We start from the raw sequence: 27,809 nt of genomic DNA, 5'->3' as shown, positions 1-27,809 counted from the left end.
AGAGTAACAAATGTGTGCACACACACACATACACCATGGGACTCCATATAAAAGAAAACCGACATAATTCACCCGTTGTGCACTGAAAAGTTTTATCTCCATAGTTATACATGTAATTCAGTAGAAATCAATACAAAAATTAAATTCGAATATGGGACCCGTGTTGTTGTAGTGCAATGTGCTAACCTCTCCATATAAGTAAAGGACAATCAACCTCTTCTTTGATATTTAGAATTTAGATCCATAGCGAGCATGGGCATAATTTGGTACTTAATTGTAGGAGGACGGGATCAAAATGTTTTCCATCCCGTAAAAATAGCATCCAGGACTGTTTTGCTAAATTGCTTTAACATTTGCAAAAAAGAAAAAAAAAGATTTCTTTGCTCCTGAGATCCAAAGATCTCAAGAGGTTAACAAAAATACCCTTGTAAATTTTAATAAATCTAAATTTTTGTGGGCCAATTGTCTCCCATCAAGTTATGCTTATATAGCAAGTCTTTGAAGACATTTTTAGAAAACTCATTGCTAAGATTGATATTATCTCCATCAGTACATTAATGTTCACTGAAGACCAGCAATACATACATCTTGACATCAGGGGTACCAGATTTGAATCCTAGCCTGGGCATGGATGTTATTTGTGATTGTCCCTTCATAATTTCATCTAATCATCACTCATCCTAATCTTTGCAATTAAACAAAAGTGGCAGAAAAGTGAAGTAAAATAAACCAAATCAATCAATACATACATCGTACATATTATTCCTATTGTCTAATACAGATTGAGAACTAGACAATTATATTTGTGAAAACCTAAGTTATTTTTATAATTAGAATAATGACAGTGAACATTCTCTTACAGGTGATAGCACGCATATATTATTGTGTGAATAGATCGTGGAGTGGGCGCATAACAATACCAGAGTTGCGGAAATCCAACCTTCTACGTGTAATCCAGCTCCTGGAAGACGAGGAGGACATTAATCAAGTCACAGACTATTTTAGTTATGAACATTTCTATGTCATTTATTGCAAGTTTTGGGAGTTGGATAAGGATCATGATTTGTACATAGACAAGCAAGATCTCACAAGGCATAATGACCATGGTATGTATAAGAGCTATCAACTAAGATGTTTATGTGTTTATGGCCACGTTTAAAGGACACTAACATTCTTTGTTAGTGTTCTTTGCAGAACAATCTATCTGACAGACGGAAGATTATTACAAGATTACAAGATAAGATATCTTGAAGTTTATTAGGTAAATTTGAGTTTGGTATTCTTACAAAATTAACAATTTTTCATAGATTAGTATATCCCGTAACATTTGTGTTTGCAGATGTATTTTGAGAGTATGTGAAATGCAAATGTAAATTCTGCACCTTAAATTAAATATTTTAAATATGTATACCGTTCATTGAATTGAATTAGATTTTTTGGGCACATTGCAATCACACAGATCCAATATATTTCTGTGTGTATGTGCGTGGGTGGTGAGAGGTGGTAATATGTAAGGCTGAAATAGAGAAAACTGCGGATGACATAGCATTAATAACATCAACAAAACAGGAACTACAAAATAAATAATACAATAGTAGGAAAAAAGGAGGTACAAGAAAATACTAAATTAAGGATTTACAAAACCATAATTATACCAACAATGCTCTATGGCATAGAAAGCTTAATGATCCAAAATAAGCATAAAAGTAGATTAACAGAAACAGATGAAATACCTCAGAAGAGTCGTAGGAAAAACCAGACGAGATAGAATCAGGAACACTAAAATCAGGGAACAGCTACAAGTAGAATCAATTGAAGAGCTAATAGAGAGAAGAACACTGGGCTGGTATGGGCATGTCATGAGAATGGGAGAAGAAAGAAAACCGAAACAAGTAATGGAAGCGAGACCAGAAGGAAGGAGAGGAAGAGGAAGACCTCGGATAGAATGGGAGCAATACCTGTCAGAGATGGTTACTAAAAGAGGAAAGGCACTAATGGAAGTTAAGAGAATGGCACAAGATAGGAAGAGTTTTAGCAGATGGCTGAAGGACCCCGACGCCTAACAGCACGAAGGGGAAGAAGAAGTAAGTAAGTAAGTAAGAAATAGAGAAAACATCTGCTTTTACCCTTGAATTTTTTGAAAATTGACCTTGAGAACTGGGAATTATACTTGAATTTTATCATGGCCCTAGAGTGGCCACTCTGATATGGTGCATGTAAGGTCAAGATTTTGGTACTAAAACTTGGCACGTTTCAAGATCAAAAATTGTACATAAAATGGCATGTCAGTGCTAAAATTGTGAATGATTTTAAAAACTACGCTTACTACATGAACTTAAGATTTCCTTTGTAATCCCAAGTAACCATCACCATTAGGCCAACATCAGTTTTTACGTGAGATAGGTTGGCTTTTACGTTGATTAGCAAATTGACGTTGGTCTTACGTTGGGCCAACGGTGGTTGCCAACCTTTGCCCAACCATGGAAACGTGAGTCAAAATCAGTTTTATATACAACTTTTTAATGCTAAGACAACTTTCAGGAGAATGCTGAAAATTCTAGTGTGTAAAATAAGCGACATGTAACAGTGTTTCTTTTCGAATATTTCAGTAACAGCACATACTGGAAATATACGTATTTTTAATGAAAGTAGAAGATATTTTTAACTTGCAGTCACTCACCAGTCCTTTGTCAGCCGCCATGGATGAAAGCTGTGTTGGGAATTGCTTATTGTTTGTCTCTATTGCTGTAGTAGAACAAGAACATCCTTACAGGTATTATTGTGAAGGTGGTTGAGCAATGTTATATGCAGACTAAATTCCATGAAAGATGGAAAATTAAGTAAACTGTAGAACGTTTTTGTGCTACCACTTGAAGGTATGGTGCCTTGAAAACAACGATACCATGTGACTGAGAAAGTGCAACATAAAACCATACGTTGGCCCAACGTAAAAACAACACGTTGGCCCAACGTTGGCACCACGGCCAAAATTGCCGTTGGCCAACGGTATGTTTTTGCGGTGGGCCAACCATTGGCCAACCATTTTCAGTACGGTTGGCTCAACGTTGGCCCAACCACTTTTGGTTGTTTGGGTACCAGAGTATCTCAAATATTTACAGCAGAATTAAATAATTTTGATAATTTACATAACTCCCAGGATAATTCAGACTTATATATAAACTCTAAATTTTGGGTTTTAACATTTTATTTCGCATTTTGCAGTTCATTTCGTGACAAGACATGATAGGAAAATGCAACTGACACCTTTCAAAAACCATGAAAATTGAACATTGCAATGTGTTATTTCACATTTCGTGTTTGTCAACAACGAAATATGGGTGCCTCTATCAATCACCAATGCTGGAATATACTTTTTCTGAAATATTCTGAACACCTTTAAATTGTTATAATGTAAGTGTGTCTGCATTGATATCGTTATGGGCTCAAAGTGATATTGGCTCAACTCTGTTAGATTTTTATTACACAAGTAATGTATTATTATATACTACAACCAGTGCCCAAAGTGGAGGGGGATGCAAGGGGTGGTATCTCCCAGCTAGGAAGAATTACCCAAAGCAACCCTCAGCTGTCCCAATGTACCCATGTTATAACATACGAGCATCCCCCAAGGCTTGAGCAAACATTCCCTCACGTGACGATTTCCACTTCGAGCACTGACTTTATAACAATGTTTATTTTTACTTTGTCTGAGAGCAAGAAAAGAGTTATTTTTTTTTTATATATGCTCTCTGAATATTTCTGTTTTGTGACACCATTATTTTTATTTCAGCTCTTTCATCACGCATGATTGATCGAATTTTCTCCGGAGCGGTAACTCGTGGGAAGATACAGCGAGAAGATAAAATGAGCTACACAGAATTTGTGTGGTTCTTGATTTCGGAGGAGGATAAGAACCACGCCACTGCAATTGAATATTGGTTTAGGTACAGAATTTATCTTTTGTAATTTGACACTTGCAAAATGTACAGTCTTGACAATAAGTACTAAAATCTTTGAAATTTATGTTTAAGAGCACTTGAAAATTTTGCTCCCCTTTTCTTTGCTCTGTTAACAAACACACCAGTGTTGCCAGTGCCATAGTAATGATTCCACTAGATCCATTCATCCACCTTGTTGTAACTCCGAATGTAATGTTCTATTTAAATGTTATACATAAATAAATTAACATTATATTACATAGGGAATATACTATGATTATTTCAAGCATCTACTTATCTCTAGAATCAGCTATTAGTGGCAGTAGGCGCCATAGGCTTACCCTAGCCATAGCACCACCAGTAGTTCTGGATATTTTTTTAAGTAACAAGACTGTTTGGTTTGTATTTGAAATCTACCTATCTGTTTTTTTTTATGCCATATCACTTTATGCCTTTATATGCTAAGTATGATGATGAGGATGAATGATGATTAGATAAGATTATTCCCAAAGAAATATCCAGCCAAAAGCCAAACTTGAACCTGGAACCTGCAGTGGTGAGATCCTGCCTAAGTCCGTACCCGGCCACCAAATTCTCTCAAGTGAATTTGGCCTATGATATACGAAGGATAGTCAGAAAAGAAAGTTTCCCCGCATGTGTATTTCCGTACAGCGTGGAAATTTTGGGTTGGAAATATGTTGTGGTTATACAGGCATCATCCTTCTTTTGTTGCTTGATGCACGACCTTTTCCTTGCAGAGGGCATCAGCGTACTGCTATGTTGAAGACAGGAATAGTTGAGAAGTGTGTTCCCGGTGGGCATGGGGAACAGAGGTGTGTTGCAATCTTGGACAAAGGATAAAGTGCGAGCTGTTGTTCGCTACGAATGGGTTGGACTTCCAGTACATCATGTCATGGACAAATTAATTAAATGAAAATGAAAATCTTGATTTTTCTCAACATGAACCAAAGTCTCTTCATCCGTAAACAGGACACTCAGTTTTACGAACAAGGTTTCTTGAAACTTATGAAGCGGTACGACAAGTGCCCAAATGTTGCTGGGGACTATGTAGAAAAATAGTGCAATGATGCCTCTTTCTGATCATGTCATGTTCTTTCTCCAGAATATAACTCTCTGCAGATGGCAGACTAGGGAAACTTATTTTCCAACTATCCCTCTTTTAATTATTTATTATTGAATTGTAATGTACATTTTTACTGTGCAGGAGATATGTCTTCAGTCTAATTTCCACACCCTGGACAAAATGTTGAATAGTTCATCCAGTCATGCAAATTTTCATTCCTTCCTTTATGTAAACATCTAACACTTTGGTGATTAACAATTCCTTATCTTTATTTTTACTTTTTCATAATGCATAGATATCAAACAGTGACTATTTAATCATGCCACCTATGATCCATGTTTTTTGTATGAAAAAAGTAATTGAAAATGATGGTGCGTAAATTATCGGACTCAGGTGCCGACTTGGGTATCCCGAGCAGTTGAGAAATTCCAAAGGATCGTTTTGGAAAGTGGTTCGTTACTGTTATTTTTTGCTGTAAAAGTGTCAGAAATTTCTTGAAATTAATGGCTTTATTCCAGAAGTACAGAAAAAATCCCTTATGGGGAAAGTGAATATTGTGTATAATTCAAGATTTTCACGGTGTCTGTAAATTTCGCGAAAGTTTCCTGTTCCGAAATTTGTCTGGAGAATTTTTTTCAGTCCCGAACAACGGGACTTTCCCAATCCCGTCCCGACCAAAAAGTTTCATCCTGCACACCCCTAGTTACGGCACTCAAGATGGTTAATGCTTGTGTGAAAACATTCAACAGCAGTAATTGCTATAACTTACAGTCTGCAAGTCACAAAAAACAGTATTATTTTTAATAAAATATCACCACTCTTTGAGAGAGGGGCGGGCAATGATTGCAGGTATGATTAAGCCATTTAAAGCTTGTGATAGCTGATATTTGAGTTATTGAGGTAGTACATTATATATAGATTATTGTGATGCATTTATTATTATTTTTAGGTGCATGGATCTAGATGGGGATGGCTTTCTTTCTATGTATGAATTGGAATATTTCTATGAGGAGCAATTACAGAGAATGGAAGCACTGGGAATTGAAACTTTGCCATTTGAAGACTGCCTTTGCCAGGTAATTAATAGAACTTATAATGAGCTGTTGTAGGTTGTGTTACGTGAAGCTTATATTACATATTGCATTTTAATAAACGAAATACCTCTTTTGACATTTGAATCTCATATTCAGAAGATGCTGGTACTCATGTCATTCGATAAATGTATTTTTGTTCACTAAAAACAAGACTTCTCTCTATTTTATGGTATGCTTATTATTATTTGTGATTGATTCTTGCAGATGCTGGATATGATCCGGCCCGGTGTACCTGGTAAGATATCTTTGAGTGATCTGAAGAAGTGCAAGATGACTTCCATATTCTACGACACGTTCTTCAATCTTGAAAAGTTTTTGGACCATGAGCAGAGAGACCCATTCGCCTCTCAGCGCGAACACGATGGAGATGGGCAAGAGGTAAATATTCCTTTATTTTTTCCTTACTTTTGCCAGAACAAAACACGTCATCATTGTGGATGGAAATATTTAATATTGCACCATTTGTTCATTTAGACCAGTTGCAGATAGGTCAAGTATAACATTATTGAATGCTGCATAGAGGCATATATTGATTTACCATACTGAAAATTTTGTCTACTGTTTTCAGTCGATCAATAGGATTTTTGAAACACCTACTGTTTTCAGTAGCTGAACTGTACTGCTAGTGTTTTAATTAACATAATTGTACAACTAACATCTTACACTGTGCTCAGTATATTATCACATGAAAACAGAAAAAAATTTACCTATATAATTGAAACTGCAATGGAAGAATCATATAAAATAACTCAAATGAATGTATGGTAAATCAACTAAGCTGGAAATGTCTATTGGTTACAATTGAAATTTCATTTGGATTGGATTGGTTTAATTTGTAATGATTTGAATTCAATTTGATGCCCAATAAAGGCATCTGTATGAATTGGACTCGGGATCTAGCTGGCCTCCATGGCGGAGCACATTGCGCTATGACGCAAGGGATCCCAGGTTTTGAATCCTGGCCTTGGCATGGATGTTTGTGAGTGTCCATTCATCAATTTCATCATATCATCACTCATCCCCATCTTCGCAAATTAGCCAAAAGTGACGCAAGAAGCGAAGCAAAATAAGCAAATCAATCAATGAATCAGAATCTCGACTGAAACCAATACAGGACAATTTCCAGTTGGTGAATTGTATCCAATCGTAAGTTTGTATGTATATATTGGAACCAATTGTTTCCACTTGCAGAATTAATTGGAAATTTCATTGCAATTGTGTGTACTAGCCCTTTTGGAAATTTCTACTGTTTTTAACTGTCTTCTACTGTGAACTGAAATGTACTGAATCCCAAGTGTATGCCTACTCTACAATTACTGTAAGGCTATTGTACTGGAAAAATAATGTGACTAATAGTCAATATGAGTTTTTAGATGCTCTATTGGAACCAATTGGTGAATTGTAATGAATTGTGTTCAATTGGAAACATATGGTGAATTGCATTTAGTTGGAATATATACTTGCATGATACTTTCTGCAACATGTTATAAATTCATTTATTGATTCAAAGAATAGGTAGTTTAATTCTTGACACCAGATTTCCTGTGGGTTAGAAGTGCATTGGAAAAACAGCACATTTGATCTGAATTTCTTCTTAATTCTAATGCATACTACTGAAGTCTATATCTAAATGAATAAGTAAAAATAACTCTTTTCTTACGAACTAATTCAACCTTAAAGTAGCTAGTAGTTGGAATAAATGTTCGTATTAGTTCTTGTTTTTTTTCAATGTGGAATTTCCATGGTTATTCTTATGTCTGTGTAATGCTGTTGGAGAAATGATCAACTTAGTCGACCTAGACAGTGTTTTCTTTGTTTATCACTTTTTCAAGCACTGTGGGTCAGTTCTTTGTTTAATCTAATTTTTTGCTGTTATCGCATGTGTATAGGAAGAACAATATGACTGAAACACTGTGTTTTTTTCGATTTGCTAAAGTGTGTTGTACACAATGAAGCTACACACAACATGTTTATGATATTTGATGTTTTTGCATGTTGTGTGAAAATATTTCTAAGTAGCAAATTACACATGCTTTACTAGACATTTATTTTAGTTGTTTTGTACAATTTATCCACTGCATTTACAGTTGTATAGATAAGAATATTTTCAATATTTTTATATGGCACTATACTGAAAACAATAAAATACGTTCCAATAGAACACAATTCATTACAATTTACCAGTTGGATCCAATAGTGTGTCTAAAAACAGATATTGGCTATTGGAACCAATTGGAAAAAATCTGGAAAATGTCTATTGGTTCCAATTGAAATGTCAATTGGATTGAATTGGTGTCAATTGGATGCCCAACAAAGGTATCAGAATGAATTGGGTTCAATTGGAATCTGAACTGAAACTAATTCAGGACAATTTCTAATTTGTGAATTGTATCCAATTGTAAGTTTGTATATATTGGAAACAATTATTTTCAGTTGTAGAATGAATTGGAAATTTCATTACCGTTGTGTGTAGTAGCCCTGCTGGAAATGTGTTCCTTCAAAGTATGCCTTCAATGTTTCTTTGCTCCTTCATTTGTCATCAAGTTAATTATAAATATTTTCTGCAGTTGTCAGACTGGGACAGATATGCAGCAGAAGAATACGAGCTTTTGGTAGCTGAAGAGGGTGGCAGTGAGCAGCAAGAAGAACTGTGAGTATCATTAGTGATTCAGTCTATAAATGTTTATGATAGTATTTTCGCAAGAAATTGTATATTGATCATTCGTCCAATAAACTTGCCTGCTAAAACTCAAATGGAAGTATATTATCCAAGTATTGCTTGTTTCATAATTTCTTTTTGTGCAATAGTTCGAAGATTTGTCTACTCGGCATTTTAAATGTCAATGCATATGAACTGAACTGAGATAAGCTCTGTATTGATATCTTTGTTAAGGCCTGTCTGTGTCATTGATTTTTCTATTTTCTGGTTAGTACAGTGTGATATGTCGCCAGTGGTCTGGGGTTCAAATCCTGGCCTGGGTGTTCTTTGTGAGTGCCCCCCATCATTAAAATCATCATATTTAGCCAAAAATGACAGAAAAGCAGACCAAATAAATCAATTAATCAATATATTTCCTATGTGCAGTTCATTTTCCTTCCCACAGATAGCTCATTGGTAATCTAAATATGATTTAATGTAAGTGTACAGTACTCGATTTGAAACCAGCACATATTACAGATAACAAAAATACATATTACGTACATACATCTTATGGATTTGATGAACTTGGATGTTGTGTAGCTATAATTTACTTGTGTATTTCAAGGTTTACTTTCACTTGACATGCAAAAATGCACAAGCTAATGCTAATTATAGTTTTGAATATTGATTGTATCATTTGTGGCAATACTTGTTCTTGTATACACATTGTTGCCCTTGCATAGCATAAAATTAATACATTGTTAGCATATTAGAACAAGCAATAACCTTGATACATAGTTTAATTTGGAAAGGGTCTCTGACACCTTGCTATATATTATTTTATAATTTGATTTAACATTGCAAACTAAATGTGGTGCTCTTTAGTAATGATGACAGACAAATAGAGGGTGGCAGGGGAGGGTAAATGGTGATATTTCTTACAGAAAGTCAGTCAAATATGCCTTAAATAATTTGCATGAAGTGCATATTTGTGCTAGAAGAGCATTTATTTTTACAGTTTTTCTTGTTTGCTGGGGTTAAGGAGGTAAGGGGGCATCTAACCTCCTGCCCCCCTTTTGCATTGTCACGGGTTCTCATATAATGCTATTTTATTATGATTTTCTCAAATCTATGACAAGGGTTAGTTATGAAAGTGGCTGTAAAGGCCGAAACCAACCAACAGACAATCTCTATCTATCTATTTAAATGTATGATCATGAAAGAATCTGTAAACTCAATTCTTAAGTTAATATATTCGTAAAGGAATAGGGTGTGTGTGCTGGTTGTAATGTACTGGTGTCTGTTTTCAGGTGACAAGGAACACTTTAACAGTGACTTCGTGTAAGTTTTCATTAACGTTCCTAATTTTTCATCCCAAAAAATAAATCATTATACCTTTTATTCGATCTTTTCTCTTTTGACAGAGCTCAGTAACGTGTTGCAACTTTGTTAATTTGTCTTGTCAAGTGTCAGCCTCTTTCTCTACCTAGCAAATATTTGTTTTGTTGAATATGAGCAATAATAGTGTTTAGAAATAGATTTGTCATTCTTTATAGCACAGCAACAATGCTTTTGCTATTTGTTCATAGTATTAGTAGCAGTCTCTTTTTTAATGTAACAGTCAAAATAGAGGAATGAATAGAGATAATATGGAAATAGATTCTTGTCAAGGATAGATTGTGTCTTGTCATTTCTGTTATGTCTGAAGTTGACATTGAATTGTGTCTGGTATTTGCAGGCTATTGGATCATGATTTATAGCTATATGAGTCAGTAAGTATGGTCGTTGCATGGTCAAGTGTTTTGTGTTTTGTGATTGGAGTTTGCATAGTATTAGTATTATTGGTAACATTGGTGTTCCCCCTTGCTTCTTTCTTGTTGTGAATCCATTGGTACAAGATGTCTTCCGTGTGCTTAACTGCATGTTGTGTTGAAAGAATTTTTCTGTGCTTGCATAGGTTTTTTTTGTAGTTTGATTTTAGAGCTTTGCAAGACAAGCATCCCTTAGGGGGATTTTACACCAAAGTGACAAGCAACATGCGTCACATGTCACTTGGGGACAAACCAATAGATATCAACGATCTGTGCCATAGTGGCACGAAAGCCTGTATTCGACTGGTGAAATTCTCAACTGACACACAGCACGTATCACTTGTTGCTTTGGTGTGAAATCCCCCCTTTCGGCACGGTTTCCATCTGAATATTTAATTAATCATGGTTCACAGAGAGCACCACAAAACTCCATCGTTGCATCCAGTTTCATCACTAAACGCACGGCCATGAAATTCGACAGGTGGCAGAAGTTCGCGCTGTTGCCACGTTGGAGCACAATCCCGTGTGTTCGGAGGTTTAAGAGAATGAAAGATCTCTGTAATCCATGTGATACAAACTGACAGTATTTGCTCAAAAAGTCAGGGGTAGCACAAAAGTGTCTCGGACAGAGATCAGTCTGATGCTCGAACTAGACAATGCAGCCTGGTTGATGTTGCCGCACAGTGCGCAGAGACCAGCGACTTTTGTCCCGCTCATGCTTTGCTTTTCCCATATGTGGCACCACTGCCCAGCCACCTATTTTCATGGCCGTGCATTTAGTACCTTTTTCTTGTCATCAAGTTCATTGTAATAATTGAGCCTTTAAATGGATTAATTATCTGCTTGGACAGTGGCGTGGAGGTGCAATATAAGGCAATTGTCCCCCCACCATGTTTACCCACAAAAATATCTGAAGCATAGAACAAACCCTGCACTAGCATCAGTACAATTAGAAACTGTGAGAATGGTGATGAAAAATTTCATTTCAAACTAAGGCTGTTCTACACCTCCCTGGTGACATTAAACAAAAGTGGAAGGAGCTTTGACTTATTTCATACTGGATTTGGTCCTTGAAGGTTGGTCACTGATACTTTCAATTACCAATACTACTTATTCTCCGATGCCTGTTGACACTTTTCTGGAGTCTGGATATTTCTCAGAATCTACAAAAATGTCATTTGACACTTTCATGCAATCTAATTATCCTGGAAATTATGCAAAATTTTAACATTTATCATTTCTTTTGTACCAGTATTGTGCGAAAATTGGATTTTGTGATTAAATGACAGCCATTTTAATATTCCAGTATAATTTTTGGAACGTTTTAAAACAAAACTTAACTCCATGGTGCAACAACCCTCCAAAAAACCAGCTCCTACCAAAGTGGCTTTTTATTGGGTGATGCATAGTCAACACCTTCCTGACAGAAACCTCAACTACTTCTCTTCAACCAGCTCCCCAGTTATACTCACAACGCTTTTAGAGGCTCCAATTGGGAATCGAACCCAGGTCTGCCCACACCTAAGGCAAGAGTGCTAATCAATTGGCTCCGAGGGAGACAAACCTCTGGGAAATTAATGTGGTATAATTGCAGTAGTCCCACACCATGGTCGTGCAGACTAAGGTATCAGGCTTTGTGCTTGGACTACAGGATGTGTGTGTCTCAACTTTTCTCCAGAGAATTCGTTCTGTGTATGGTTCTGGTGGCCACCCACCATCGTGAGAAAATTGGAGAGCTATGAATGAGTAGCATAATCTGGTCATGGAAACCTACAACGACGACTGGGGGTTCGTCGTGCTGACCAAGCATCACCCTCTTAACTGGCTGGATAATCGCCCACCTCTGCTGAGGCATGTGGGAGTGAGACTGGCAGTCAGTAGGTGGGCCATGGCCCTCAAGGGCTGTTGTTCCATGGGTTATAATTATTATTATTATTATTATTATTGTTGCCTGCTTCTATGGTGGGTAATGATTTGCCTACTATTATCATTGCCATTGATTTTATTCAGAGTTTGAAGTTGTTTGTATATCAATAGCTGTACTCTTTCCACCTTTAATGTGAGCAAATTAATAGTTTGATCTAGAAAGGAACGTAGTACAATATTCATGCAACTGTATGTAGTGGTTGGCTTACAAATCTAATATGAAAACTGGTGTAGCATTTCTGTTTTCCAGAATTATATTTCCAAAATAACTTTTTTAGTTAAGTTTCATATAGGACTGAGCTAATAGCAATATATTGATATCAATCAATATGAGTGATATTAACATTGAAAAGTGTATATTTGAATCAATCCATGCTAGAGATGGTGTGATCTGAGAAAGTATGCCAACATATGCTTTTGCAAAGTCTGAATAAGCTAGGAAGTTATGAATTTCAAAATTGTAAAATTCAATAGAATCTTAAATATTTTAAACCGAAACTGTGTTAGTGCGATAAATATGTTTATAGCTATCTGAATGATTTTAAACTGACATAATATTCAAATATCAGCAGGCAATGGTATCAAAGTAATGATCAGCACAGCTCTCGATATTAATGCTTAAACATGGTTTGCTTTTATTTCACTTTGTAGATGGTAAAATAACTTATTTTAGACATATAACATATGAATGTTCTTAAATTTTATTTCCTTAAATGTTCACATAACCTTTGTTGTATAAATCAGGTACTCACGTTTTCAGCGAAGCTGTTTTCAGTTATTTTCTATTAATTTCTGTAGCCACTGCCGAGGATGGTGGCAGTAGTTACCGAAATTAATAGAAAATAACTAAAAACCAGCTTCGCGGAAAATGTCAGTAACTGATTTATCTATTACCACGTCTCTCATTCTCATAGTATGAACTCTGTTGTATGTTATGAAATAATACGTGGGCAGATCGGAAAGTAACGCACAATAATTTTTTTCGCAAAAAGTTTAATATGTAACAAAAACCAAACAAATCACAAATGAACTGACATCTTTGACCTACTTTTCTACATAATCACCAAGTTTCTCAACACATTTCTCCCATCGTGGTACCAGTTTCAATATGCCCTGTTCGTAGAAGTCCGTTTGGTTGGAGTTTAGCCATCTGCGGACTGCTGATTTCACTTCCGCATCTGTCGCAAAGTGTTGGACGGCCAGGAATTTCTTCTTGGGACCAAACAGATGAAAGTCCGATGGTGCCAGGTCCGGACTGTATGGTGGATGCTGGAGCACCTCCCACCCAAATTCGGTGAGTTTCTGACGAACAGGAGCAGTAACATGGGGACGGGCATTGTCACGAAGAAGTTTGACACCATCAGCATGAATATTGCGGCGTTTGTCACGAAGGGCACGACGCAACTTAACCAAAGTTTTAATGTAGACTGCAGCATTCACAGTGGTCCCGTGTTCAGCAAAGTCCACCAATAACACACAAAACATGTCCCAGAACACTGTCACAAGCACTTTCCTAGCAGATTGAGTCACTTTGATTTTTTTTCGAACTGGGGAACCAGCATGTTTCCACTCCATAGAGGCCTGCTTGGTTTCGGGCATGTAGTGGTACGCCCACGACTCATCACCAGTGACGATTCCTTTCAGAAAGTCATTCCCTTCTGCGGCGTAACGCGTTAAGTGATCCATGCTTGTCATCATTCGCTGGCCCTTGTGGTGGTCTGTCAGGATCTTAGGCACCCAGCGAGCACTAACTTTACGGAATTTCAACGTGTCATGAACAATGTGGTACACCGCACCATAGGAAATGTTGAACGTATGTGATAAGGTTCGCAGGTGCACACGCCGGTCGTTCACAATTGCTGCCTCAATGGCGCGGATATTCTCCGGAGTTGAAGCTGTAACCGGCCGCCCAGAGCGTGGCGAATCACTAAGGTTCACACGGCCCTCTTGAAAGAATGCACACCACCTGGAGACATTGCTACGGTCCAGACAGTCGTCCCCACGCATGTCCCTGTGAATTTCACTCGGTGTATGGTCTTTGGCTCACAAAAATCGAACCACACTTTGCTGCTCTTCACACGTGGACGACAGTAACATGCGCGCCATGTTTGTTTCGTAGTTCAGGCTTCTCTCGCTAGAGCTGCAGAGGGGTAAAAAATACCCTCTGTGGTGCAAACTTCAAACTCTCTCGTCGTACAATTTCAGTATTCCAGCTGCAATATCTGGGGAGAAAAAAAATATTGTGCGTTACTTTCCGATCTGCCTAGTACAATAAATATTTTGAAAGTGGCTTTTTTCTTCTGGTGGCATTTCATTCCGGTTTTCCAGAACATTTGTTTTCAGCCTATCACAGAGGCGAGGTGTCCGGTTTTCCAGAACGTTTGTTTTCAGCCTATCACAGAGGCGAGGTGTCCGGTCATCGGGAGATGTGGCAATGACGAAGCAAAATAATGAAAATATTGCATTTTATAAACAGGGTGTCTGGCTTAGACCTTTAACATTACAAAACAGTATATCTTTGGTTACATTTAATTTCAAATGAAACTTATTGTTTGTATGGTACTGGCAACTGTGGCCATTTGCGAGAATCACCAGCAGACACGTATCCAGAGGGGGGGCTTAGGGGGCTCGAGGCCCCCCCCCCCCGAAAGTTTTAGGTGTACACTAGATAAAAAGAGGTTTTTGATTTCTTGTGGTGTGAAATAAAATAATGTGACAATAATTTAAGGAGAGAAATAATTATCGAGGCAAGATGGAGAATGTTCCGTAACCCTGTTATTGATAATAGCACGTATCCAAGATGGGGTACAGGGGGCTAGACCCTCTACCCAGGAAATTTTTCAGTTTACGTTAGATAAAATTAGGTTTTTGGCTTCTTAAATAATGTGAAAATAATGTAAGGAGACAAATAATTATCGAATAACATACTGGTAAGGTGCGGATTACTCACAATTAAATATAAACTTTAAGCTAAAAGATTAAAAAATCGGCAACTTACGTGTGTGAGTATGAGATATTTTTCGTACTACGTTTCGGAGGTTACACTACCTCCTTCTTCAGGTTGAAACGTTGTTATTCAGACACCTGACATGGTGCCTCGTCGTGAAAGTGAAGGTTAAGGATTTAGGTTAAAAAGTTGCTTGAAGGACACTTTCTAAAAAAGAGTATAAATTACACATCTAAAACCGCGCAATACTATAAAAACAAAGGGAACATCCAAGGCTAAAGTCCGCGAACTGCCGACCAATGCACAGGGTAGGCGAATGCACAGTGTCAGCCCGTACCTGGGGAAAAGGAACTTCCCCTCCTCAAACCTTCCAAACTGGGGCTCGGGAGTCACCAATCCAAGGAGAAGTCGACCTCCACCTCGGCGGCTTTCCTAACCTCAGGAGTAACATGGAAGCCCATTTCGTCCCTAAACACTGCGGCTTTATCCCATTTTTTAAAGAAATTAACCCAGCCGTCTTCTAAATTCCCATCGTCCCTATTAAGCTTATTCCAATTTTCCGCGCATATATAAGCAGCTTCATATACGTTCCTGTCCAATTTATTGTAAATTATTAGGGAGGTTAACAATAAATTGGACAGGAACGTATATGAAGCTGCTTATATATGCGCGGAAAATTGGAATAAGCTTAATAGGGACGATGGGAATTTAGAAGACGGCTGGGTTAATTTCTTTAAAAAATGGGATAAAGCCGCAGTGTTTAGGGACGAAATGGGCTTCCATGTTACTCCTGAGGTTAGGAAAGCCGCCGAGGTGGAGGTCGACTTCTCCTTGGATTGGTGACTCCCGAGCCCCAGTTTGGAAGGTTTGAGGAGGGGAAGTTCCTTTTCCCCAGGTACGGGCTGACACTGTGCATTCGCCTACCCTGTGCATTGGTCGGCAGTTCGCGGACTTTAGCCTTGGATGTTCCCTTTGTTTTTATAGTATTGCGCGGTTTTAGATGTGTAATTTATACTCTTTTTTAGAAAGTGTCCTTCAAGCAACTTTTTAACCTAAATCCTTAACCTTCACTTTCACGACGAGGCACCATGTCAGGTGTCTGAATAACAACGTTTCAACCTGAAGAAGGAGGTAGTGTAACCTCCGAAACGTAGTACGAAAAATATCTCATACTCACACACGTAAGTTGCCGATTTTTTAATCTTTTAGCTTAAAGTTTATAAATAATTATCGAGGCAAGACGGAGCATGTTTTATACCCCTGTTATAGTTAATGGCTCGAGCACGCCCCCTCCCTCAGGAAATTTTTCAATTTACACTAGATAAAATTAGATTTTTTGCGTCTTCAATAATGTGAAGATAATAAATTTATAAATCTGAGAGAAATAATTATAGAGACAAAACGGAGAGTGTTCTATAACCCTATTATTGTCAATAGCACGTATCCAAGGTGGGAATCAGAGGCTCGAGCCCCCTTCAGGAATTTTTTCTGTTTACACTAGATAAAACTAGGATTTTTTCTTCTTGAATAATGTGATGATAATTTGGGAGAAATAATTATCGAGACAAGATGGAGAATGTTCTATAACCCTGTTATTGGTAATAGCACGTATCCAAGCTGGGGTTGAGGTGGCTCGAGCCCCCCCCCCCCCCCCCCAGGATTTTTTTTATTTTACACTAGATAAAATCAGGTTTTTGGCTTTTTGAATAATGTGACGATGATTTAAGGAGATAGACAATTATCGAGGCAAGACGGAGAATGTTCTATAACCCTGTTGTTGATAATATTGCACGTACACTTTTCTTGTGCTTTCGGTGTTCTCGCAGCGCACTTGATCACTATGTAGAGACTTGTCAGCATTTGGAAGCTGCACAACAAAGGTAGCGCCACACTTAGGGCGATTCGTTGTAATTTCTAATCTCTGGAAGGCGGGAGGGGGTACGTTCTTGAATGAGAGAAGGAGTCAACTACTGGCGATATTAACGAATCGTTTTATCTGCGGAACGTTCTAGAATATAATGAGGATATAAATACGCGGATTCAATTTTTCGGTTGATCTGTACAAAGAATCGGTTAATGAGATTTCAGAGGTAAGTGTGACAATTCATACATTCGATTGGTGATCAGATCAGTCAGCGTCCTCTGATTGCTTTATAATGAAGACATTGACGACAGCAGAATTTCCGGGGCCTCAGTGTAGTGCTAGTTTGGTTCGAGGGCCGAAGAGATCAAAGGTCTCTCTCTAAAGTGAATATTTCAGCAGTACCGGATATTGGAGTGGTTTATTAAAACAGAAATAAACTGCATAGATCAACTGAAAATCAAAGTTTTGAGTGATGATTTAGTTTTGCCAGAACTAAATTTCGTATATGCAGTCCGAGAATTTCATGGTATAAAAATACTTTTGTTTAAGCCTACAGGGTTCGAAACACATTCAAACACTTAACTACCATAAAGAGACAGCTGAAAATTTTATGAATGTCGAGAAGAGAAAGCAAGAAGATGTTGCATATGTAGACATTTTAGGCGGAAATTGCAGGCTCTACCAGGACCCAAATCAGGGCTCTACCAACTGAGCCACCTAGCCATCCTTGACTTCAACCGATTTTTCGTTAAAATGTCTACATAGTACATGTCCTGTGTATATCAAATCGTAAGGTGTTGCCTGTATAGTTAACAAGCTCAGAAAAATATAGGAGAGAGAAGAAAACTGAGGAGCATTATCACCGGTTGAGGATAATTTTTTCTGTGGTCAACAAGAGCTACTACTTCGAGGTGACAATGACAGTGGCCTAATAAGGGAGATTTCACACCCTGTCGCCTGAGGATTTCACAAATCAAAATTAGGTTTGTGCGGCCTTTTGTGTCGCTACGGTGTGAAACGTTGCTGTTGATTGGCCCATTCCAATCGACATGTATCGCGTGTCCCGTTGGTCTGAAACCTTCCTAAGTCTTGAAAATCCAAGTCACAAGGATGGAAAATTAGGGTCTTGTTAAGGTTAGGTGTGAAGGCAGGCAGACGACAGCACCCTAAAGGATCATATCCAAACCTGCAGGAAGAACGCATCTTACTTCAATCTCCAATACGATGATAAAAACTTCTGGTGAGTTGATTTTAAAAAATGTCCGAGATAAAGAGAGGCGTGCCCAGGATTTTCGGAAGGGAGAGGGGGAATACTTGGTCAAATGGGGTTATTACCTCACCAAACCTCCCTTGGGCACGTCACTGGAGATAAACGAGTAAGCATTTCATCATACTGGGAGACGAAACATTAGATGTGTTGGGAACGGAAGGGTTTTCACTGTGCATTAATTGTTTCGTGATCCACCTGTATTCGAGAAGACTTCCTTTGTTTCGTGCCGATATATGACAAGACAGCGGAAAGCATTTTTGAACACTTGTGAGTGCTAAGGCCTGAATCTGAACAATTTAGTGGGTTTCGGCTTTTATAAGAAGTGAAAAATGGGAGGACAAGACACGTTTGAATCTCGCGTTGTCGAGTGGATTGTCCATCTTGTGCATGTGTAACAGCTTCGTAAAAACACTCAAAGACACCATAGATGTTTTTATGTCTGATGAGATGAAATGGACAAACACACATACTGAGATGGTTCCGGCACACAATATTAATGCATGGAAACAGAGGAGTTGAGTGGTAAAAAAATTTCCGATTTCACGTTCTGATTAAAATGACAGCCTTACAGTGGCAACGATTTAAGAGATAGTTGTTCCCCATTTTTTATTTTTTTGCCTGAACATTATGACCTCTTAATGTTAAGCCTTGGCTACCAAGAGAAAGTAAACTTTCCTTGCAACGTCCTCCGCACCCCTCCCCCCTCCCCCCATTTTGGAACCCAATTGCCACCTCTGGTCTTAAACACACAATTGTGAGGTTCTTACTATACCCCTTAAAGAAATGGTGTTGAGCCCCCCCGAAAGGAATTCCTGGATACGTGCCTGATCACCAGTACTTCGAGTTGACGTTATGCGCATGCGCGTGTAATGCATAAATTCCAAGATGGCGGAGTTGATGGTTCAGCAGAAAGTGTTCTGCGTTCTTTCCCTGGCAGAAAACAAATCTATGAAGCTTGTTCAACGTGCTTTTCGGCATTTCAATCTTCAACGTCTCGACAATGCTCCTTCCTATGTGAGTATTGCTAAGTGGGATAAACAACTAAGAAAAACTGGAAGTGTTGTGTCAGTGGCCGTGAAGTACGTGACGCGGAAGGTATCAGAGGAAAACATTTAAGTAATTTGCACTGCATTCACAAGAAGTCCAAGAAAATCAATAAGACGTGCAAGTGTAGAGCTCAGTATTCCTCAGTCTACTATCCATGACGTTGTGCACAAAAGAATACGTCTATGAGCGTACAAGATCCAGTTACGTCAAGGAATTTATCCTGATGATAAGCCTAAAACACAGACGTTTTCGGGCAAAATTTTAACCGAAATTGACAACAACAATGCTTTTCTGGACAAGGTATGCTTTTCTGATGAAGCTGCATTCCACACGTGTGGCAAAGTTAACAAGCAATATTTCCGTATTTGAAGAAGTGACAATCCTCATGAGTTTCGTGAAATTATGAGAGACTCTCCAAAAGTTAATATGTGGTGTGGTTTAATGAAAGAGAAGATAATAGTCCCGTTCTTCTTTGGTGAAGAAACAGTGAGAGGAAATAATTATTTAGACATGCTTCAGCATTACGCTGTGCCTCAAATGCCTGCAGAAACCATTTTCCAACAAGACGGAGCCCTGGCACATTTTTTAAACATTGTACGAGAATTTCTCGATCAGCATTTTCCTAGAAGATGGATAGGAAGAGGTTTTAAACCACTCACTTGGCCTCCGCGCTCGCCGGATTCCCCCCCCCCCCCCTAGACTTTTTCTCCTGGGGGTTCATCAAGGACCAAGTCTACAGTATGCCCGTCAAGAGCTTGGAAGATCCACATAACAGAATTCGTCTGGCGATTAACAATGTGACGCCTCAAATGCTAGTGAATACCTGGATGGAATTGGAATATCGGTTCGACATCTGCCGTGCCACAGGAGGGGTCTCATATCGAGGTTGTGTGAAGTGCTGTGCTGGGACAAAAAAAAAATGCATGAGTTTTTCTACCAAAATGTAAATTTTGGTAATAAGATTGGGTTTCTCTGCAAAATTATGCTCTTTTGTAATGTTAAAGGTCTAAGCCGGACACCCTGTATTTTAGAGAAGTAGTAAAAATAATAAGTCAGAATACTCGCATATTTGTGCGAAATAAGCCAAGCAAGCGACAGCATGAAACCGCTCGAAATACGCAAGAGATTCTCTAATCTTAGCGCATCGAAATGAGGCCCCAGTACTACCCCTCGTGCCGAACCCTCCCGCCAAGTTTCCTGAATGCAATGGTGTTCGTCGGCCCAGCTCATCACAGAATGGTGCGAATCTCTCTGGTCTCTGCCGGTGCCAAGAACAACCGAACACTTCCGAACAGGCAGACAAGTCCAACGACCTGTACTTTCCCCCACTCTTGAAGGTCTGGGTCATAACAGGCCCTTTTTTCAGCCCCCATCCCCATGTTTACAGCCACGGCAGGGTTTGTCTGGAGTCATCAAGATTCTTCCGAGTGTCGAGTTGCATGCTCAAGGAGGGGTGGTGAGGATCATAATTCTGCTTAGGATCAATATTCTTTGAAAAAAAAGAAGAAAGACAAGGCAGGAAAAGATGGCAAAATGAGGACTTCAGGAATGACTACTAAAAAGTACACGTAACCCCCCCCCCCTTTCGATAATCCTGAGCACGCCACTCAAATGTCTGCTATTTTCACTTGTTAAGAAGAAAAGCGCACATTAAAGGGTATGAATATGCTTTTCATTATCAATACAACAATTGACGGCGAACCATAAAGGTTCTTCTTATCTTTAAACGCGACAATTGAGGTGTTTGCATTTCAGTTTCAATCATATTTAATAATTCCCGTCATATGGGATAGAATTATGTGTCTTTTGTAGTTGTAAGGTTTATGGTATGAGCTTTTACATTTAATTGGCAGTGACCTTGGCATTAATAAATATTGTGCCCCCCCCCCCCTCCCCGTTGAAAGATTGACCCTGACGTTTGACAAATCTTGCGATGACTACGTAAAAATGTCAGGCTTCGCCACTGGGCTATCACTAGCAAGACACATACAACCTTACATAACTAACCCGGATGCTCTGGGAACTAGTGTTTCCAGAAGAATAAAAGCAATTTTAAAATAAAACTCATTGTATTTTTTTGTAATGTTTGTTGCAATGAATTTCTCTAGTACTACATTACAAGAGCGTGAATAGAAAGCACCTGTTGCTGGGTGGACAGGCAAGAAATTTGTACAGATTGAGGAGAAAAAGGATAAGTTGCAAATTAATTACAAAACTTAAGGGTTTATGTAGAATTTTGGGTGATTTAAATACATTTTTTGAAGGAAGTAAAGATGAATGTAACATCTCAATAACTGTAAATTAGACATTTGTGAAAAAATTGACGGGTTAAGGTGCATAGAATAAAATAAACGGGTGTGTAAGCATGTTTCATGTGTATATTAATATCTTACCATGTCTAAAGGCTTCAAGGTTTAACCTGGCACAGTTGGCAACAGACCGTAGATTTCCTTCTGCTTGCTGACTTTTCCGGACATAACATGCTTTGTTCTCTGCTTACCAGGGGTTGCCATTTCCCTTGCCTAGGAAAACAGTCCTTTGTTCCCACATTGTCATAGGCGTGAGGTTTCTGGTAGCGGAAAGGTCTGCGCTTGCACTCCCAAATGACTGCTCACAGCACAGCCTGTCGCCATGTTTGCTAGATTGCACCCAAATCAGTGGCAACAATGCTCTGCAGATGATAGAGACGTTTTTGGCAGGAGCCGTGCCAGGTTAAACCTTCTGGCCTGTAGTCGCGTAACCTGAAAATACATTACAAAGAATACCTATTGTCAATGGTCAAACTTCTAAATATGTTGACCATCATTCTCGGTGCAGAGCTGCATTCACTACCATGCCTGCCTCAGCATTTCGGGAGTGATCATTCTGAAAACAGGAACAAATTCTGCTTTCAAATCCTCAGTGGAGTTGTGTCCAATCTATGATTATAACACACAAAACAACAGTCACCTCAGAAGCACAAGGTGGGAAACCAAACATATGAGTAAAATCTGACTCAACCACAGTATTGGGATTCTCTGACCTCTGTCGGAAAACATCAACTATTACCACACAACATATGTGAGGAGGGTGAACATTCCTCCGAACCTACGACAATTTTTTTTACTTCAATTTTACTTTTGAATAATATTTTCTTGCATAGGTGTAACTTGGGATTAAGTCCCAATTTTTTTTTGGGGGGGGGGCAGAATCGAACTTGGAGCTTATCTTTTTGAGGGAAGGCAGAATCAGAAAGTTTTCAGGCTCATAAAGATATCATTCATGGCTATTTTCATAAATAACTCTTAAAATTACTCTAATTACTTTGCTCCTCAGGTTCCAGAAGGTCAACAAAAGTACCATTATCTAGTAAATGTTCATAAACCTGAAAATTTGTGGGAAGCAAGTTCCCCCCACCCCCTTGGCAAGTTACACATGTGTGTTCTTGCATTATAAAAAGTACCCGATTGGAATATTTGGCCAATCCTGTAGATCCAGTCCTGTGTATCCTAAGTAAGCATCCTAAAAGCCTGCCTGCTCTTTGCTGCTATTGGGACCTAGTTCCACAGTTCTTCAACCTACAGACACCTTTGAAAGTGTCCATGGAAGGTGCATGATGGTATTGCAACACATGTACAGGAGAACACCCTGTTGTAGCACACACAGAAAGAAATGAATAAAATAAAGGGAGGTACCCCAGAAAAATGCCCTCCTCCACCTGCATACATTCAGAGGGCCTCCCCGATGGCCTTTGCCTTGTAATCAAGGGGTCCCGGGTTCAATACCTGATGGAGGCACGTAGTGGTTCAGATCCCACTGTAGGTAAAGTCCCAATTAGCCTTACTATGCATAAAATGGACTTAAAACACTAATTCAATCAATCAATCGGTGCCTTAAATTATTCTGGAACAGCAGTTACGTGAAAATGTTTACTGGATTCCCCCGTTTATCTTTTATTTGTAATTTCCATTTTCTTTACATGATAGTATGATTTAATATCATACCAGAACAAGAACCGATGATTTTTCGGTGTCCAGAATAATCATTGGTTTATATAGAAAAGTGTTAGTAGGGTTAAATTGTTACTGGGTTAGGTTCATAATTATTAATTAGTAGTGTGCCTGCAGTATCACACTAATGGTGAAAAGGGCCTCCCTGAAGATGTAATGCCGTTGTTTTGTAATCAAGGGGTCGCCGCAGTGGTGGCAATTAGTCCCCCCCACCCACCCACACACACTATGCTAATCCTTATCTACCTCCCCCCTCAGTTTTGGAACACAATGTCCGCCACTGGGTTCGATACCCAATGGATGCACATGATGGTTCGGATCTTACTTTAAACTGTAGGTCAAGTCCCGATAGCTTTTTTTTTTTTTTTTTTTTTGCATAAAATGAACTAAAAAAAAAAAGAAACTAATTGTGCACACCATGATTTTTTTGTATTTATTTGCATTGTGTGGCATCAACAATTCACACACACTTGAATCACTGTCTTCTTGAAGTGCTTTATATTGCTTATTTGTTTTTTTCCAGTGGGTATGAGGAAGAAATGGAGACAGAGGATGCATTTTCTCCAAATTTGGACAACATAGTCACAAGTCGTGACATAGGAATCACCGGCCAGTGGGTGAAACCAAGAAAGGTTGATTTTGATATGGACGATGATTCAGCGGATTACGCAGACAGTGACGAGTGCTCGGTGTGACTCTCAAGTACAATGTGATTAGTTCGTGTTTTCTATTTGGTTCTCAGACTTGATGTTATGTTGGGTTCAGAAGGGCAAGTGACCAAGTGACGGAATAGTTACTTGATTCATACTCCAGTGATTTGTAAAATGAAATTGTGTTGTATATTGTACAGCGATTTCTAATAAAACAAAATACATAAACTATATCTTTTTGGGGACGTTTTTTGAATACATACGTAGAACTGTGTTTGAATGTGATCTTTGTAGTTACTTGTAAAATAATGACTTATTTTTCCTGATTAGGAAGTGATTGAGACTTTATAAGACTAAGACGATATATAATACATATTCAGGGTAATTGAACTTTTAATTCATGGAGTTTTCTAGTTGATAAGTGTATTTGAACACTTGTTCTGTTTCATGTTTGTTTTTTCTAATAAGTTTTGAAAGAAAAGGGGTTACGAAATGTGAAAATTCATTATAATGAAGGACATAATTTTATTTATGCAACTTAGTGATGTACTTTGTGTACGACACACACAACGTATGCTCATTATTCTTTTTTCTTCCAAAAGAAAGAATGTTAATATTCTCTGTGTGTGGATGTAGGTGGATTCACACAGAATACTGTGACATGATGGGCATCAAAAGTGACTTTTAATTGTTATCTAATAAATATCACTATTTTCAAAATGTTTTCTATATCTTGGGAGCGACTAGAGAAAGTCTCAAAATAGTAATGTGGCAATCATACCACAATGAAAAATGGGAAATTTATTGTGCTTAATGATTTCCTTGGTAAGCATGTCTAAGCTGAATATACCCAGTGCAATGGGTAGATGCAATTTAAAACTTCAGTGAAGATTACTTTGAAATGATAAAATACCAAGCAATTATGCCGTGGTTTTTTTTATTATCAAAAGCTTAGCATACGACTCATCCCCCATACTCATCCAAAAATATATGCAATTTCCTCAACTTGTTTTTCTAGTCCAGTGAGCAATGTATAGTAAATGTGTTTATGTTAATGTATGATTCATGTAAGTTAATAGCACTGTATTAATTGTAACACTAAAAGTATTTGGTACTAAATATAATTTGGTTCTTATAGTTTAGTTTAGGCATAAAGAAAATCTGAATGTTTTTCCAATACAAAAGTTGATAAATGTCTCAAACAACATTTAGCATTAGGCTTCATATCGTTTACAGAATTTGTGGGAGAAAACTAACAGGTGTCTCATTGTAGTAATAGGCCCGTGGAATTCAATATTGTTAAAATTTCTTCATTCCACATGACATTAATTAATTTGTTTTGGTTCATTTTATGTTTTCTTGATTTTAATGTTTTTCGTTCTATCCATTGTGCATAAAGTTTTATTTCCTCAAAGTATGAGTGTTCTTCAATCAAAGAAAGGATTACAGTGTTGTTGAAACAGCAAGAATTTTCTGGTAAATATGTTTTGAACTGTTAATGGAATTTCAATGACTCAAACGCCTCGACTCGTAATCATCTTTGGATGTAAAGTATTTACAGAAGTGCCTTAGGAGAAAGATATCTTCCAGACAAATATAGTTTTATACATGTACTGTTTGTGTAGAAAAAATGTACTGTAATATTTTGCAAAATCAAAACAAATGCATATATCCTAATAATGTTGAAGTAATTTAAATGCAAGTATTTTTGTAGAAGGAAAACAAGACTTTGCTAAACAGAACAAACTTTTATAGATTATCAGATCTGTAACATCCATTTTTCACTTGTTTCTAGTCACGCAAGAGACTGCATAACTCTATTAATAAGAGTAATTATGCAATATGTTCTCTTCTACTTCTTGGAAATAGTATTGGTAAGTACGTATATAAGTACCTGGTATTTATTCTTTCTGTTTTCAAAGGTTTACTTCATCTAGTAGCCATGATATTGTAAGTAGATCTTTACTTCATTACTGATAATACAGAAAATTATAGATAGCTGAAATACAATTAAAATTTTATATGTTGAAGTAAAGATATGGATATACTCGTCAGACAAAAATTTTATGACACTGTTGCATACTTGGTGTTAAGAGGAAAATGGCACCCAAGTTTCCAGAGTTGCCAGATCTGTGTTTTTAGCCTGGCTACACTGCATTCCTGGGCGCCATCTTTGTCCCGGCACTAAAACTGCAACAGTGCCACAACAAATAATTATTATGATACTTACTAGGTTATGACTATTTTACCCTTTTTATTATTATCATTGCTACTAATATTATACACTGTTAGTAGTTGTAATAATATTTTTAAATGCATAGTTTGTTCTGTTTATAATCAAATTTTTCAGCTACAAATGTGCTTGATATCGATGTCTTAAAAAATTATCACGAGATTCTAAAAGAGCCTTTTATCAGTTCAAGCCAAAAACAGATACGTGTGATGATTCCAGAACTTCTTTCTTATCCAAGCAATATTTTTATTGATATTGTCAGTAATTGTATTGTTATTTTGTATATTTTTTTCAATTTGAAATATCCATCAGTTGTATGACATGTTGAAAGTTCCAATGTTATTATCTGATGTGTGTGTGAGTTGAATTTAGACAATTCAAGATACTTGTACATTTCTGAAAACTAACCTGTAAGATTATGTGCATTTTTTGTAGTGTTTCTATTTTCAAGAAATATAGTTGAAAATGTTGCTTGTTTTCTATACATACACATTTCCTGCTTACCATTTGTTATCTTCCTGCTTCATTGCTGAAAAATGGCAAGGTAAGAAAGGGCAGATCAGTTGCGGAGTGATTTTGGATTGGCCCTATGAATTTAAACAGCACAAGCCTTCTGGTGGACCTTGCAACATCCCCCGGTTGTACACCAGTCGTCAGAAAGTTAGTCCGCTACTCCTTTATTCGGGAACATGAGAATCTTTGCAATTCATCAGGGCTTGCTGGTTAGAAAAGAAACACAACACAGTATTCAAAGTTAAACACAGTTTTATAATCACTTATATTTCCTATCGTATGTGGACTTACAAGCAAGGTACAGATTTGCTTACGTTTCTGCCTGAAGAGGAACAATCCAAAGCATATTAAATCACATCACACCACAATCACTAAACACACTTGCATATAGAATTAACGTTGGACAAGACAAACGTAAATACACGAAGTTTCTGTACTTAATTATTATTTCCGAGTATAGCCAGAATGAAATTAAAATAATTACCAATTATACTATTTGCGCATTCCATTAACCATAACCACGTTTGATTTCTCACCTTCACCTGTTTTCTAACTGAGTCTGTCGTCAGGTGAAAAACATTCAGGTAGGTTCACTTCCTCTGCCGAGATGAGAAAGTGACGTCAACACAAACAGATTATGACGTATTTCTAAACATATACACAAGTTCAAACCACAACTGTATCAATCTAACTATAGTTGTCTGTGACAACTTGCACATTATTTGAAGTAACAAACATTTTTAAAAATCTTAACTTCTTACAAATATAAAACCTTAAACGCTCGGGTTCGTTACAACATCCA

At 37.7% G+C, this 27,809-nt stretch overlaps 1 protein-coding gene across 4 annotated transcripts in view; it reads left to right on the top strand.

The window, feature by feature from the left end:
* LOC145993951 (uncharacterized) overlaps positions 1-26,964 on the top strand; it is a 276,598-nt gene extending 249,634 nt beyond the window's left edge. For 2 of the 4 annotated variants that reach the window (XM_083129925.1, XM_083129926.1), the window contains exons 7-12: positions 863-1,106; positions 3,791-3,944; positions 5,972-6,098; positions 6,321-6,494; positions 8,684-8,766; positions 24,135-26,964. In XM_083129925.1, the coding sequence (XP_082986051.1) occupies positions 863-1,106; positions 3,791-3,944; positions 5,972-6,098; positions 6,321-6,494; positions 8,684-8,766; positions 24,135-24,306 (954 nt within the window). In that variant the 3' untranslated portion in view covers positions 24,307-26,964. Of the gene's footprint in view, positions 1-862; positions 1,107-3,790; positions 3,945-5,971; positions 6,099-6,320; positions 6,495-8,683; positions 8,767-10,067; positions 10,099-10,495; positions 10,530-24,134 lie in introns of all 4 variants that reach the window. The other 2 variants (XR_014442307.1, XM_083129927.1) reach the window with 2 other exon arrangements.
* Positions 26,965-27,809: the final 845 nt, after the last annotated feature.

Source organism: Lepisma saccharinum, chromosome 10, assembly GCF_977018435.1.
Source record: "Lepisma saccharinum chromosome 10, izLepSacc3.1, whole genome shotgun sequence".
Lineage (NCBI taxonomy): Eukaryota > Metazoa > Arthropoda > Insecta > Zygentoma > Lepismatidae > Lepisma > Lepisma saccharinum.
This window is presented reverse-complemented; position numbering and strand designations above follow the sequence as displayed.